At 31.1% G+C, this 11,555-nt stretch overlaps 3 protein-coding genes across 3 annotated transcripts; all 3 read right to left on the bottom strand.

The window, feature by feature from the left end:
- Positions 1–301: 301 nt before the first annotated feature.
- LOC110424556 (vesicle-associated membrane protein 721-like) lies at positions 302–3,349 on the bottom strand. The gene is made up of 5 exons (XM_021439148.2): positions 2,979–3,349; positions 2,007–2,148; positions 1,797–1,917; positions 1,121–1,183; positions 302–762 (listed from the first exon to the last, which is right to left on the bottom strand). Exons 1-5 carry the CDS (start codon positions 3,166–3,168, stop codon positions 613–615), a joined length of 666 nt encoding a protein of 221 aa, XP_021294823.1. The 5' UTR covers positions 3,169–3,349; the 3' UTR covers positions 302–612.
- A 1,826-nt stretch (positions 3,350–5,175) lies between these two features.
- Positions 5,176–5,923, bottom strand: LOC110424384 (GDSL esterase/lipase At4g16230-like). The gene is made up of 3 exons (XM_021438941.1): positions 5,737–5,923; positions 5,506–5,636; positions 5,176–5,253 (listed from the first exon to the last, which is right to left on the bottom strand). Exons 1-3 carry the CDS (start codon positions 5,921–5,923, stop codon positions 5,176–5,178), a joined length of 396 nt encoding a protein of 131 aa, XP_021294616.1.
- A 2,145-nt stretch (positions 5,924–8,068) lies between these two features.
- LOC110424570 (GDSL esterase/lipase At4g16230-like) lies at positions 8,069–9,905 on the bottom strand. The gene is made up of 5 exons (XM_021439165.1): positions 9,609–9,905; positions 9,354–9,484; positions 8,999–9,214; positions 8,651–8,903; positions 8,069–8,533 (listed from the first exon to the last, which is right to left on the bottom strand). Exons 1-5 carry the CDS (start codon positions 9,859–9,861, stop codon positions 8,310–8,312), a joined length of 1,077 nt encoding a protein of 358 aa, XP_021294840.1. The 5' UTR covers positions 9,862–9,905; the 3' UTR covers positions 8,069–8,309.
- Positions 9,906–11,555: the final 1,650 nt, after the last annotated feature.

Raw genomic sequence — 11,555 nt, 5'->3', positions numbered from 1 at the left:
TTTTTTTAATTTGCTTTGTATCCTTCAATCGAGCCTCTTTTCTTCAATAGAATTTTGAACCTCATGACCTCTTTCTCAGATTTAGCGTGCAATCTCGTATCCATTTTGAGTGCAGACTCGTGTCGACAAAACTAGAATAGCACCATTAGCCCTCTGCTTTCAAGTCAAATATCAAATGAATTATTAATACTAACTCTCCAAGTAATTGTACTTTGCAGTACCTGTTGATTGGTGCAAGACTATGAGCTAAGCACTACTGATGGCATGGGACTAAAGAAACATTTCCACCAGTTTTGCGATCTTCAAACAGGCAATCAATGGTTAACAAGATTGAGCTAAAAAGTATAAGTTCAAACAAGTTCTTTCCAGGCCAAAATGTGCCAACTAACTGTGAAGCTTGATGGTAAACAACCAATGTGATTGTTGCAAAAGCACATTCATGTAATACAATAAAAACTTATAGGGTTTGCTCACATTCAAAAATAACTTGCACCAAACATCTGGCGACTGCTAATATTTTTTATGACAGAGTCATTTTAATATATTTTTTATCTTTCCCCTCACAATATTCTCACAAAAGCTCAAGCTAATAAGCCTATTCAAGAACAGCATTCATTTTCCACAGTTGAAACCATGACAAACAGAGAGGACAATGATGAGGATCAAGGCAATCAGTACTCCTAGAACAATCAGCTTGATCTTCATGTTTTGGAGCCACATTTTTCTTCGGATTTTTGTCCCAGTAGTTCGAAAGTCTTGTGCCTGCAAACAAATCATTGCAGAAAGTCATAAATATCGAATTTTGTAGCTACTTTGAAAAGAGGTTAAATTGTGTCTCCTTGCATGATGCTTTATCGGTGAAGTTCTGCAGATTTCTATAACATACTCAAGTAAACATCTAATGCTACTAACAAGAATATCTCTTTTCTTGTCTTTATAAGGATTAAAACTTCCCTTGCTGATAACTCATATGTTACAGAGTACTCCAAGCCAAAACTCAAATCTCACATGACATCAAAAGAAACAAACTTAATTGAAGTTATTACAGGTTTAAATTTGTGTGCATACCCCATTGATACATGAAAATGAGTGATATAGACAGACAGTGAGAGTCACAAACCTGTTGATGAAGATTCTCAGTCTTATCCACTAGCAGCTCTATCTTTTCCCCTCTATCTAACACCTGCAGGAAGGAAAATCAGTATAAATTACCAAAAGCATGTCCCTAGTAAGTCGGTTGATTACCAAATATGTTATCATAATTTAATATGGGAAAATTGTTCTTTCCCATATTCTGGTTGGAAACACAATAAACGGATTAGCAGCAATAGAAAACGAAGATGCAAAGACAAAATTCAGGTAATTTTCCCTGCAAAATGATTGAAAAGCATATTACAGGATGGCAACTTCAACTAAAAGCCTACCAGAAAATGTGATATTTGAAAAACTGAACCAAATTCTTCCACAGTGACATAGAACAACTATTGGCATTTGGCAGAACCAGCAAACGATTAAACTACTTGAAAGTTATGATCCCACACAAATATCACACCCTTAAGATTTTAAAAGCATAAGTTCCATAGAAAATAAAGGAATATCATGGAATTATTAATGTGATCAAAGAAATCTGTCACTATGATTATGTAGTAGAGATCAGCCTAAGAGTCAATGGAAGGGAAACCTATATAAAGAGAGCACCAGCCCATATCATCTACTCTAGTGTGATTCCATTTATGTAAAACTAGCTGGCATAACAACAGAAGCATAACCAGGTGCGGTTAACCAAGCACATCTACCTTTTCAATGTTCTCCATCATAACACCTTTGACTTCTGAAACCTGAGCTTTAACCTTAGCAAGCTTGCTTATTTCTTCAGGATGCTCGACACAGTACTGCATATGTTCTTTTAGTTTTGGCCTGCAATTAATAGCATGTTATATATGATAAAGTAATAAGAAAAGATCTCCCCATTTAATATTTTCATGATTTTAGTCAGAGGTAGATACCCAAATTCCTTGTTCAGGCTGTTGGCAGGAGCTGTAGCAGCCTTTCCGCTACCATATTTTGACACAAAATCATCCTTGATACGCTCCAAGAAAGCAATTGGTACTTGCCTTCCAGCTGACTCATCTGCAACAACACAATATGCTGCAACATCGAAAAGTCAGCCAATCTACCAACATAATAGAAAAGGGGGGCCATTAATGAAAGTGCAAATAATATCACAGTAAACCCCCATGAAAGATTCTTTCAACAATTCTAGGTGTCAATTAAACTTCATTGAAGAAGAATGCATAAACAATAAAATTTAACTGATTCTTAAAATAGACTTCTAATATCTCTTCAGGGGCAATATCCATATGCATTCACTGGAAGTCAGTTCACAACATTTTAAAGAGACAATGTATTCCAATCATCTTCAGAAGAAGCTCACAGCATAACAAAAACAAAAACAAAACAAATAAACAAGCCACACAACACACTTACAAATGGGCCTTCAAGACTTTAACAACCTGCACACTGCACGAATCCAGTACACCACATATGCGCTAATTTTATGTTAAAAAGAATGAAACCCCAAGATCTCCACAATAAACCATCATTTCCTAAGAAATCAATTTGAGTAGTTCCCAATACTACTTTATACAATCACCAGCGATAAACTTTAAAACTTCAAAAACAACAGCAATAAAACATAAAGTTTCTGTGTTTTTTTTTTAAAAATATCTAACAAGCAATTTTCTCATAATCAATTGGGCAAAACCCAAAATTCAAGCCTTCCCTCTGGATCTCAAATACCATTTCTTTTCCAGCAATCAAAATTATAGCCTGAAATTAAGAAAAGAAGAAAGCCCCAAAGTTTTTTTGTTCTCTTTCATCTTGGTTTTTCCGCTCATTTTCGAACGACCCAAGCTTTAAAATAAAGGAAGCCACGATTTAAATTTCTTGAAAAAGAAAAAAAAAGAAGAAGAACTTACTGTAGCCATTGTCAACAAGGTAATTGAAGGTGTGGCCATCACAGTTGTAAGTGAACTTGTTGTTGGAAGAAGGAAGCTTTTGGAGGCATTGAAAAGCTATGGAATTGAAATTCCCACTGAATTCAGTGTACTCCGCTAAAATAACTTCCCCACGAGATACAAACGCATAGATCAATGATTTCTGCACCATTTTTCTTCGAAATTTTTGATATGGTACTCTGGGTTTGCAAAGAGAAAGCAAAGAGAGATCTGGGATTTGAGAGGCTTTCTCTCTGTCTCTCTTTCTCTTTCTCTTTCTCTTTGGTTCTCTTCAGAATCACTCTTTGTTGGGCTTCTTTTTTATTTTTTTTTTGTTGCTTTTTTGAGATAGAAACAAGAAAAAGGCAAAGTGAAAAGGGTTTAATGAGGTTTAAAATTTAAGGGAGAAAGCAACAGTTGAATGATTATTTTTTTGGGTAATATAATGGGTTTATTCTTGAAAACCCTTTTTTTTTTGTTCAAATTTCAAATTAAATGGTAAAAGTAAATACATATATCTAATTAATTATCTTAATCAAAATATTTTCACTTATATAGTTGTTAATTACTTCAATTATATTTCAAATTAGGTGACGTTTGATACTTTATAATGCAATGTGATTACAAGTAACGTAGTTGTAAGGAAAATAATATTACAGTGTGTGATATACAAGCAAAATAATGATTAAAACGTAGAGAAAATAACATTGTAATGTTTAGTTTATAAGTACTTTACGTACCCTTAGTTATTAAAATATAAATTTAATATATTTATATTTTTTATTATTAATTTTTATATAATATCATCTCTTAAATATATTTTTAATGTCATATATTTTATTTTTATTTATTATTATAATTTTATATTTTTTCATTTCTTTAATTTAATTTTTATATTATATATTTTATTTTAATTTATTTTATCTATATTATATAAATTTTAATTTTTTATATTTTATTTTATTTTAATTTTTGATTCTTATATTATATATTTTATTTTAATATTTTTATTTTAATTATAACATTATAAAAAAATTTTAATAAGGTAATAAAGTTAAAAGGTAAAAATATTCTTAAAAATATTACAGAGTGCAATGTAATATGTTTGCATTGATTTTAGACTGCAATCACATTACATCTCTTAACTGTAACGTGATTACATTGCAATCTTACATTACAGTGATCTGTTACAAAACAAACACTACAATATAATTTAATTGGACATATTGTAAAAAATGTGTTTTTACTTCCATCGTACCAAACCCTACTTAGGTGTTCATGACATTTTATAGCTTTTAAAATAAAATATCTTAGTTTAACTTTTTTTTTTTACTAATTTTAAAAAAAGGGAAAAAATAGAAACTTAAATAAATAAATAAATAAATAAATCACTTTTAAGGTAATGTAAATTTCCAGTTTAAATATAAGAATTTCTGTCGGCATCAAAATAGGAAACAAAAATAAAAGGAATTATTATGTTGGTGAGCAAAGACTATAGTTGGCATTAAAAGTGAAGTGATATGTAAATGATTTCAACATTGCACCTATTTCACAATTAGGTATACTTAACCCTTTTTTTTCCCTTTTGATTTTAAATTATTTAAAACCAAAAAGCTGATTAACACTAGGTCATCTTCATCATGAAGATTCTTTTATCTTTTATATTAAGATTGCAAAATCAGTACCAGTATTTAGGTAATGGGTGATTTGATTATAGTCCAATAACAAGGTTTTTGGACTCAGCATATCCAGTTGATATTTTTGATAACTTTGATGATTTCTTTGTCGGACACTTGATGCCTGAAGGGTCCATATGAACTTGGGATGTCCAAATTGTGTGGAGCAGATGCAGAGAATGTGATTAGGCATCTTTTTTAAATAGGAAACACAGCACAGTTGTCTTGCCCTTGGGCTTGTGTTAGTGAATTCAAATATTACTTATAAACAGCAGAGTAATGCTTGTTGTTCTTATTGGAAACGATAGAACTGTCACTATCCAATTCATGGATGCAATCATTTTTTGTTTTTCCTTTTTCCTTTTCACATGTTATTGATATACCATCGGAGGTTCATTGGAGAGGCAGATTTTAAGATTACCATCCAGCATTTGCTTGGCTATAATCAGACTAGTAGATTCTGTTGGATGGAATTGATCCCAGAATACATGTTTTGGTTCTGTCTACACAAACACCAGAGGAAGAGCCGCACAGCCGCCGCCCCGGCATCTGACAGCAAGCAGAATCTGCATTTTCAAAGCCTGAACAAAAGGAAGATTCAGGCATCAAAGAGTTAGAACAAGAAGCACTTGATACATTAATCCATTTTCCAAATTCCAAAATGTACAAGGGAAAATGTGAATCACCGTATGATTTATAGTTTTGTAGGATACCTTCTAAAATTGCGTAAGCATCTAAATAAAACGAATGTTGATCTTGCGAGATTTGCTGTAAGCTCTTGGAGCCTGCTCTTCCGTTTAATGTTGTATAACTTGGCTTGTTAGAACTCTTACAAAGATTGATCCGGAGGAATTAAAAATTCTTAATCCAGTAGAGACATAGTTGACATCTTTCAGAATCACATCCCAAGCAGTATTTGGATCCAAGTAAGGAGGAGCAAAGTTTTCAAAGCCCAATTCCTCTTCTGATAAAAAAATATTGTAAGTAAATAATTAAGTAATCATTAATCTCAACAACTAATAATTATCGGAGGTTAATTCATAACAAAGAATAATGAAATTAGCCAATAATGTCAGCAGCAGTTCTAGCATGGGTATATCGTCTGGAAGGAGTTCCATTGACAGAGTCAATACCATTAGGAAACCCTGGCTTTGCAATTGTTTTTATGTAGAATTTGTTTCCTGCCTCAACCAGAGAATCTCCAAAAACTAAAAACGCAGAACCATTCTGTGCAGAGCAAGTGCCCGCCATTGTCAAGTAGTAAGTGGCTAAAATCTGATACAACTGCTCTAATTATATTTTATACATATACTAGTTATCTTGACGCATTGAACGCTAAAGCAAGCAAAGATAATCTAGAGAGTAAATAACGATCCACATAAAAATGATTTATTACCGATATTCTAGAGAAAAAAAAGTCAAATTTAGGTAGATCATTATTTTTAATTAATTTTTTATATGTCAGTCATCTATGTATTCATTTAATCAGTCTAATAATATTTATTTTGAATATACTTTTTTAAAAAATATTTATTTTTAATATTACTTTATTTAACTATTTTTAATTAAAAAATTTGAAGAGACTCACTTGTCAACTGCATAAATAAGGACGCCATATCTTCTATATGAATTTGAAAATAAATTATGAAAACTATTCATACAATTTATAGTCAATGTTATAAGAATATTAACCCAAGTCTTGTGCAATATTAATAAGCTGTATAGATAATTACGATACAGTTTAAGATGTGGTCCATGTATAGCCCCATTTTCTTTGGCATTTCGGCTCTTAGAGAAAAATTGTTTGCTAGAAAACCGGCTTTGAACAATAATGATGATGGAACTTTATTATTGTTATTAGTAAAAATTAGGCCAATTTGAGCTCAAAATGTTAAAATAAATGATATTGCATTTGTAACCTTAAAAGAAAAATTAAGAACCAGCCCTAAAACTCTACATTGATCCCTAAAAAGGTAGGCTTTCATATCCCCGTAAATCTTCTACCTCTTACTATAATCTACAAGATAATACCAAATAAAGAGACTATGGGATACGGAAGGCTTAATTTATTATGTAATTAAATTATTAATGGTTATTCTTTTTATTCACTTAAACCACTCCACTTGCGTATGTACAAAAATTTTCTGTTTCGGAGAATGTGCTCTATCTCTCTGTCCCATTAATAAAATCTTGATGAGTAGCATAATTAAAGAAAAGTAAACCTTTTTTAATTCGAGACCTTTGTTATGCTTAAGGAAAAAAAATTCCTTTAATGAGAACCCTTTCTAATATTTAATATAATAAGGTAAAACATCTTATTCTTTAAATTTTAATTAAAATTTCAAATAAATCGATTAGTTTTTAAAATAAACACTAAACTACTATTATAAACATTATTTTTTTTATTAATTTAATAAACTACTATTATATTTTAAAAATAAAAAAATAAAGAGTACCAATCGGTGCTCTCCAAAAGAGGGAGAGCCAGCCGGTGCTCCGAGGGAAAGGGAGCACTAGATTGGTGCTCCCAACAGAGCTGAGCTCCATTGCTCCTCAAATGGGGATTTTTTTTTTTAATTAACAAAACTATATAATAGTGATTTTTAAAATTAAGTAAAGGGTAAAATTTTCTTTTTAATATTATAATATCATCAAATTGATAGAAACACTAATGGTTAGACCTATGTGTCCATTAGAAAATTTTTTTTACAGAGTATCTATTTTGAAAATTAATAAAATTTCGTATAATTTTGATCAAAATTTAAAAAAATGAAAATATTTTACCATTAATAATATGATATATGAAATATATTCTTATAACATATTTTACCAGGAGAATGATTATCCTATTTTCTCTTATTCAAATATGAGCCCTGTTATGAATATTTTGTGAATATCTATTTATGTTATCTATATTTAAATTTGATATAAATCATATTATATTAGGATATAATCCATCTAATCTCTAGGTGTTATATTCATATTGTAAAAGGGTTATTTTTCTATAAATGGGTCCCTTAGTTCATTTGTATACCCAAGATTTCTTCTCTTTTCCTAAATATTTTTGTTCCCTTTAAATACTTTTTCTTATATTTCTAATTATTCTTTTAGATTTATTTCATAACAAGACTCAATTTGTTTGGTTTAAAATCCAACTTCAAAATGGTCCTTCCTATAAATGGCACGAATAGTTAATACTTATCCACTTATAGTATTAATTATTTGGAATTTCAAGAAATAAAGTCTAAATATTTGTAAACAAAAATTATCCTGCTTATCTTGTGAAATTATTAATCTTACCGTATATAAAAATTTTCTTTTTCCTCATTTTCCTCTTGTTCTCTCTCTTCCTCATCTGCCTCTCCCCGCTTCTCTCTCGAAGCAAACCCTAGCTCCACAATCGTTGTCTTCCTCCACAACTGTCGCCGTTCTCTCTGTCGGCCAGCACAGCCAAACTGCCTTTTTTTTGGGTCTTCCTTTCAACATAGTATTAAAATTGATAGCAAAAGTAATGCATAGTGTTGGGAAGGGATTCCGAACTATTAAAATCGATGTAATGCATTAATTTATTATTCGATTGATGGGTTTCATATCGATCTGAATCCTCATATCGAATTCAATGCATTTTAAAGGCTGCTCAAGGATTCATAAGTTGTCGAATGTTGATTGGCGAAACATAGTTGAGGCCACCATCTAGTGCATGCTTTGCTGTAATCAGATTAGCAGTCTCTGTTGGATGGAATGGATCCCAGAAGACATACTTGGTTCTGTCTCGACAAACTCGAGAGTAAGACTCGCATGGAACTAGACCACCATGTTGTCCAATTACTTGACAACAAGCAGATTCTGCATTTTCAAATCCTGAAAGCAACCCAGACAGACAAGCGCATCAAAGAGTATTAGAAGATGCAAATTTCAAACGTATCCCATTTCCAGTTTCCAATATCATATCAACGTCAAAGGGCAAACGTAAATTACCATATGATTTATAGTTCTGTAATATGTCCTCTGCAATTGTGTAAAGATCTACATAAACAAATGTTGATCCCGCAAGATTTGTTGTAAGCTCTTGGAGTAGGCTCTTCAACCTAGTGTTATATAACTTGGCTAATTCATTCAAGAAATCAACACAACCACCTTGGGATGAGTGTAAATCTTTCTCAAAAGGGATGCACCCAACGACAGGTGCATTTGTCACTGCTATCTTTCTTGCATCCAAACTGTAAAGAGTCTACAAGGTAGAAATGCAATTTTTGCTGTTAGATTTTAGCTATTATATATGTAACACATAGTTGAAGATAGGAGTTCGCTTGAAGAAATATTTACTGTGAGTTGGGATTGAAATTTGGAAATTAAATTATCCAAATAAACATCACGAGAAGTGGAAGCCTCCGCCGAGAAGATATCATTTGAGCCAATCACAACCAAGTAGAATGCCTGTGTAAGCAGTCCCTGAGCTGCTGGAGCACCGATTCTTGAGATGATGTCTTGCCTAGTCTTTGCGAAGTTGTTGATTTGTTTATCCATGGAAATTGGGGCACCCTAAAAAATAAAGCAACTAGTTCCATTAATCAAATTTCGAATAACTACTGAGGTAAAAGGATGTAATCACATTTTAACTCTATAAAACGGGAAATGAAATCCTTTACCAATAAATAAAAGAAGAAAGAGATACTCTTACAAAGACTGATCCGGTGGAATTAAGAATTCCTGATCCAGAAGAAGCGTAGTTGACACCTTTTAAAACCACATCTCCTGTGGTGTTCGGGTTCAGGAAAGGAGGAGTGAAATTCTTAAAACCCATTTCCTCTTCTGCGGAAACAAAAAATTTTAGAAAGTAACGAAGCTCTCAACAACATCTTAAGTTGTTCCCATAATATATATCATGATCTGATAGTTATCTGAGGTTACATTACATAAGAAGAGCAAAACTTGCCTATAATGTCACCAATTGTTCTAGCGTTGGTGTATCGTCCGGATGGACTTCCATTCACAAAGTCAATACCATTTGGAAACATTGGCATTGCATCTGTGTCAATGTAGTAGTTGTTGCCTACATCAACCAGAGAATCTCCAAATATAAAAGCAGCAGAAACATTTTGTGCAGAGCAGGTGCCTGGCGAGTAATGGATGGCTAAAATCTGATACATTACATGGATGATGAAAACCCTGTTCAAATTGGTGCCCATTTTACCAAAAATGTACCAGAAAATCCCCTCGAAAAAACTAATTTGTAGATTGATTTGGATGTATTTGCAGAGATAAACAGTAGTCTTTTATGCTTGTAGCCATCCAGCAAACTCGGAGGTGGTAAAGGACTTATTAAAGACAGATTGTTATATTGATGCATTAAATGGTAAAGCAAGCAAAGGTACTATGGGTACTAGGAACGAAGAATGAGACAGCCGCATTAATATACCATCTCGAGTTTTCAATCTTAAAATGTGATTGATTACTAAGATTATATTAATTGATGTTAGTATAAAGGGTAAGACTTAGAAGGAGTTCCTTAATTTAGATTTGGCATAATACTCGAAACAAATACTAAAACTAATTAAAAAAATTTAAATAAATTTTTATTCTTTTAGCATGTTCAATTAAATTTATATATTTTTATTTCGGATCAGATAAGCTTTTATAATTAATAATTGATTAATTTTTATTAATTAAAATATCACTAATCATTTTATATCTATATGATACTGACATAACTTTAATAACAAAAGTAAAAAATACTACATGATAATGTTACCATGTCACATTAGCATATCAAGCCATTATCAATTATGATATGTTAATATGCCATGTTATCATCAATTATAACATTTTAACATACGTGCCACATAGCATAAAATGACTAGTGACATTTTGATTAAGTTAATTATTAATTATAAGGGCTAATTTGATTCTAAATAAAAAATATACTACTTATTTAGTTAAAAGTAAAAATATAAAAAATTAATTGAATGTAATAAAAAAATAAAGAGTTATTTAATTTTTTTTGAATAATTAGAAACTTTTAAATACTATGTCGTTAAATTTCTTATGAAAGACAACTTTAGTAAGAACTTGGAAATTAAACAATTAAATCGATAAAACTTTTCAATAAACACATCATGTACAAAAAATATTAAATAATTTAAATAAATTTTAATATTTTATTTAAATATATAATTCGAAAATCATCACATTAACGTATATTTTTAATTAATTATTGATACATTGTTGATCCAACTATTAATAGACTATGTATAAATATATACTCATTTAACAAAAACCATTAATATAGTAATTACTATAATATCACTTCTTAGGTTTCATGACATAAGTTTTCTTACTATGTCAAAGGCAAAGCTAGCTTGCATATACATTTGTATTATTTAATAACCCCGACAACAAAACTCTATTGTGTCACATATGTCTGCTACTATTTAGTAATAAGTTGCCAACACAGTGTAACTTTACAGTTTTACACATGGCCCGCAGCCAATAATACGATTTACATTTGTTTTACAGGCCATCACTTTGTTATTTCGGTTCCTAGATCTGCGCCTACCACAATTTTTCTTCTATTCTAGTTATGTATTTTAAATAATTTGTTTTAAAAAAAGAACAGAAACAATAATAAAAATTTTATACATCTGATATTATATATATATATATATATATTTTCGAGCAACTTACAACTTTCCTGTCTCAATATGCAAAGACAGAAAGTCGGCCATAGCTTCAGAATCTATATGTACTTTTGCGACAGCAACAACAAATTAGGCTCAGAGAGAGTAGCAGTAGGTGATGTCTATCACTGCAGGCATTGTGGTCCAATTGAAAAGTTATTGTGCTAGAAATTGACATTTGAACAAATTACATATGACCAAACTTT

The sequence above is a fragment of the Theobroma umbraticum genome, unplaced genomic scaffold, assembly GCF_002168275.2.
Source record: "Theobroma umbraticum cultivar Fairchild unplaced genomic scaffold, ASM216827v3 scaffold_204.0, whole genome shotgun sequence".
Lineage (NCBI taxonomy): Eukaryota > Viridiplantae > Streptophyta > Magnoliopsida > Malvales > Malvaceae > Theobroma > Theobroma umbraticum.
Note: the sequence above shows the minus strand (reverse complement) of the source record. Positions and strands in the feature narration are given on the sequence as shown.

Bases quoted from the DNA above. Each gene is read 5' to 3' on its own strand.
- LOC110424556 (XM_021439148.2), bottom strand. From the start codon at position 3,168: ATGGTGCAGAAATCATTGATCTATGCGTTTGTATCTCGTGGGGAAGTT. The intron at 1,918-2,006 runs GTATCTACCTCT...TATTAATTGCAG, and splicing joins AGCCTGAACAAGGAATTTGG to GCCAAAACTAAAAGAACATA. The intron at 763-1,120 runs GTTTGTGACTCT...ATTTGTTTGCAG, and splicing joins CTGAGAATCTTCATCAACAG to GCACAAGACTTTCGAACTAC.
- LOC110424384 (XM_021438941.1), bottom strand. From the start codon at position 5,923: ATGGCGGGCACTTGCTCTGCACAGAATGGTTCTGCGTTTTTAGTTTTT. The intron at 5,637-5,736 runs GCTAATTTCATT...TTTTTTTATCAG, and splicing joins AACTGCTGCTGACATTATTG to AAGAGGAATTGGGCTTTGAA. The intron at 5,254-5,505 runs GTAAGAGTTCTA...CCTTTTGTTCAG, and splicing joins ATTCCTCCGGATCAATCTTT to GCTTTGAAAATGCAGATTCT.
- LOC110424570 (XM_021439165.1), bottom strand. From the start codon at position 9,861: ATGGGCACCAATTTGAACAGGGTTTTCATCATCCATGTAATGTATCAG. The intron at 9,215-9,353 runs GTAAGAGTATCT...TTTATTTTTTAG, and splicing joins ATTCCACCGGATCAGTCTTT to GGTGCCCCAATTTCCATGGA. The intron at 8,904-8,998 runs GTAAATATTTCT...TCTACCTTGTAG, and splicing joins AATTTCAATCCCAACTCACA to ACTCTTTACAGTTTGGATGC.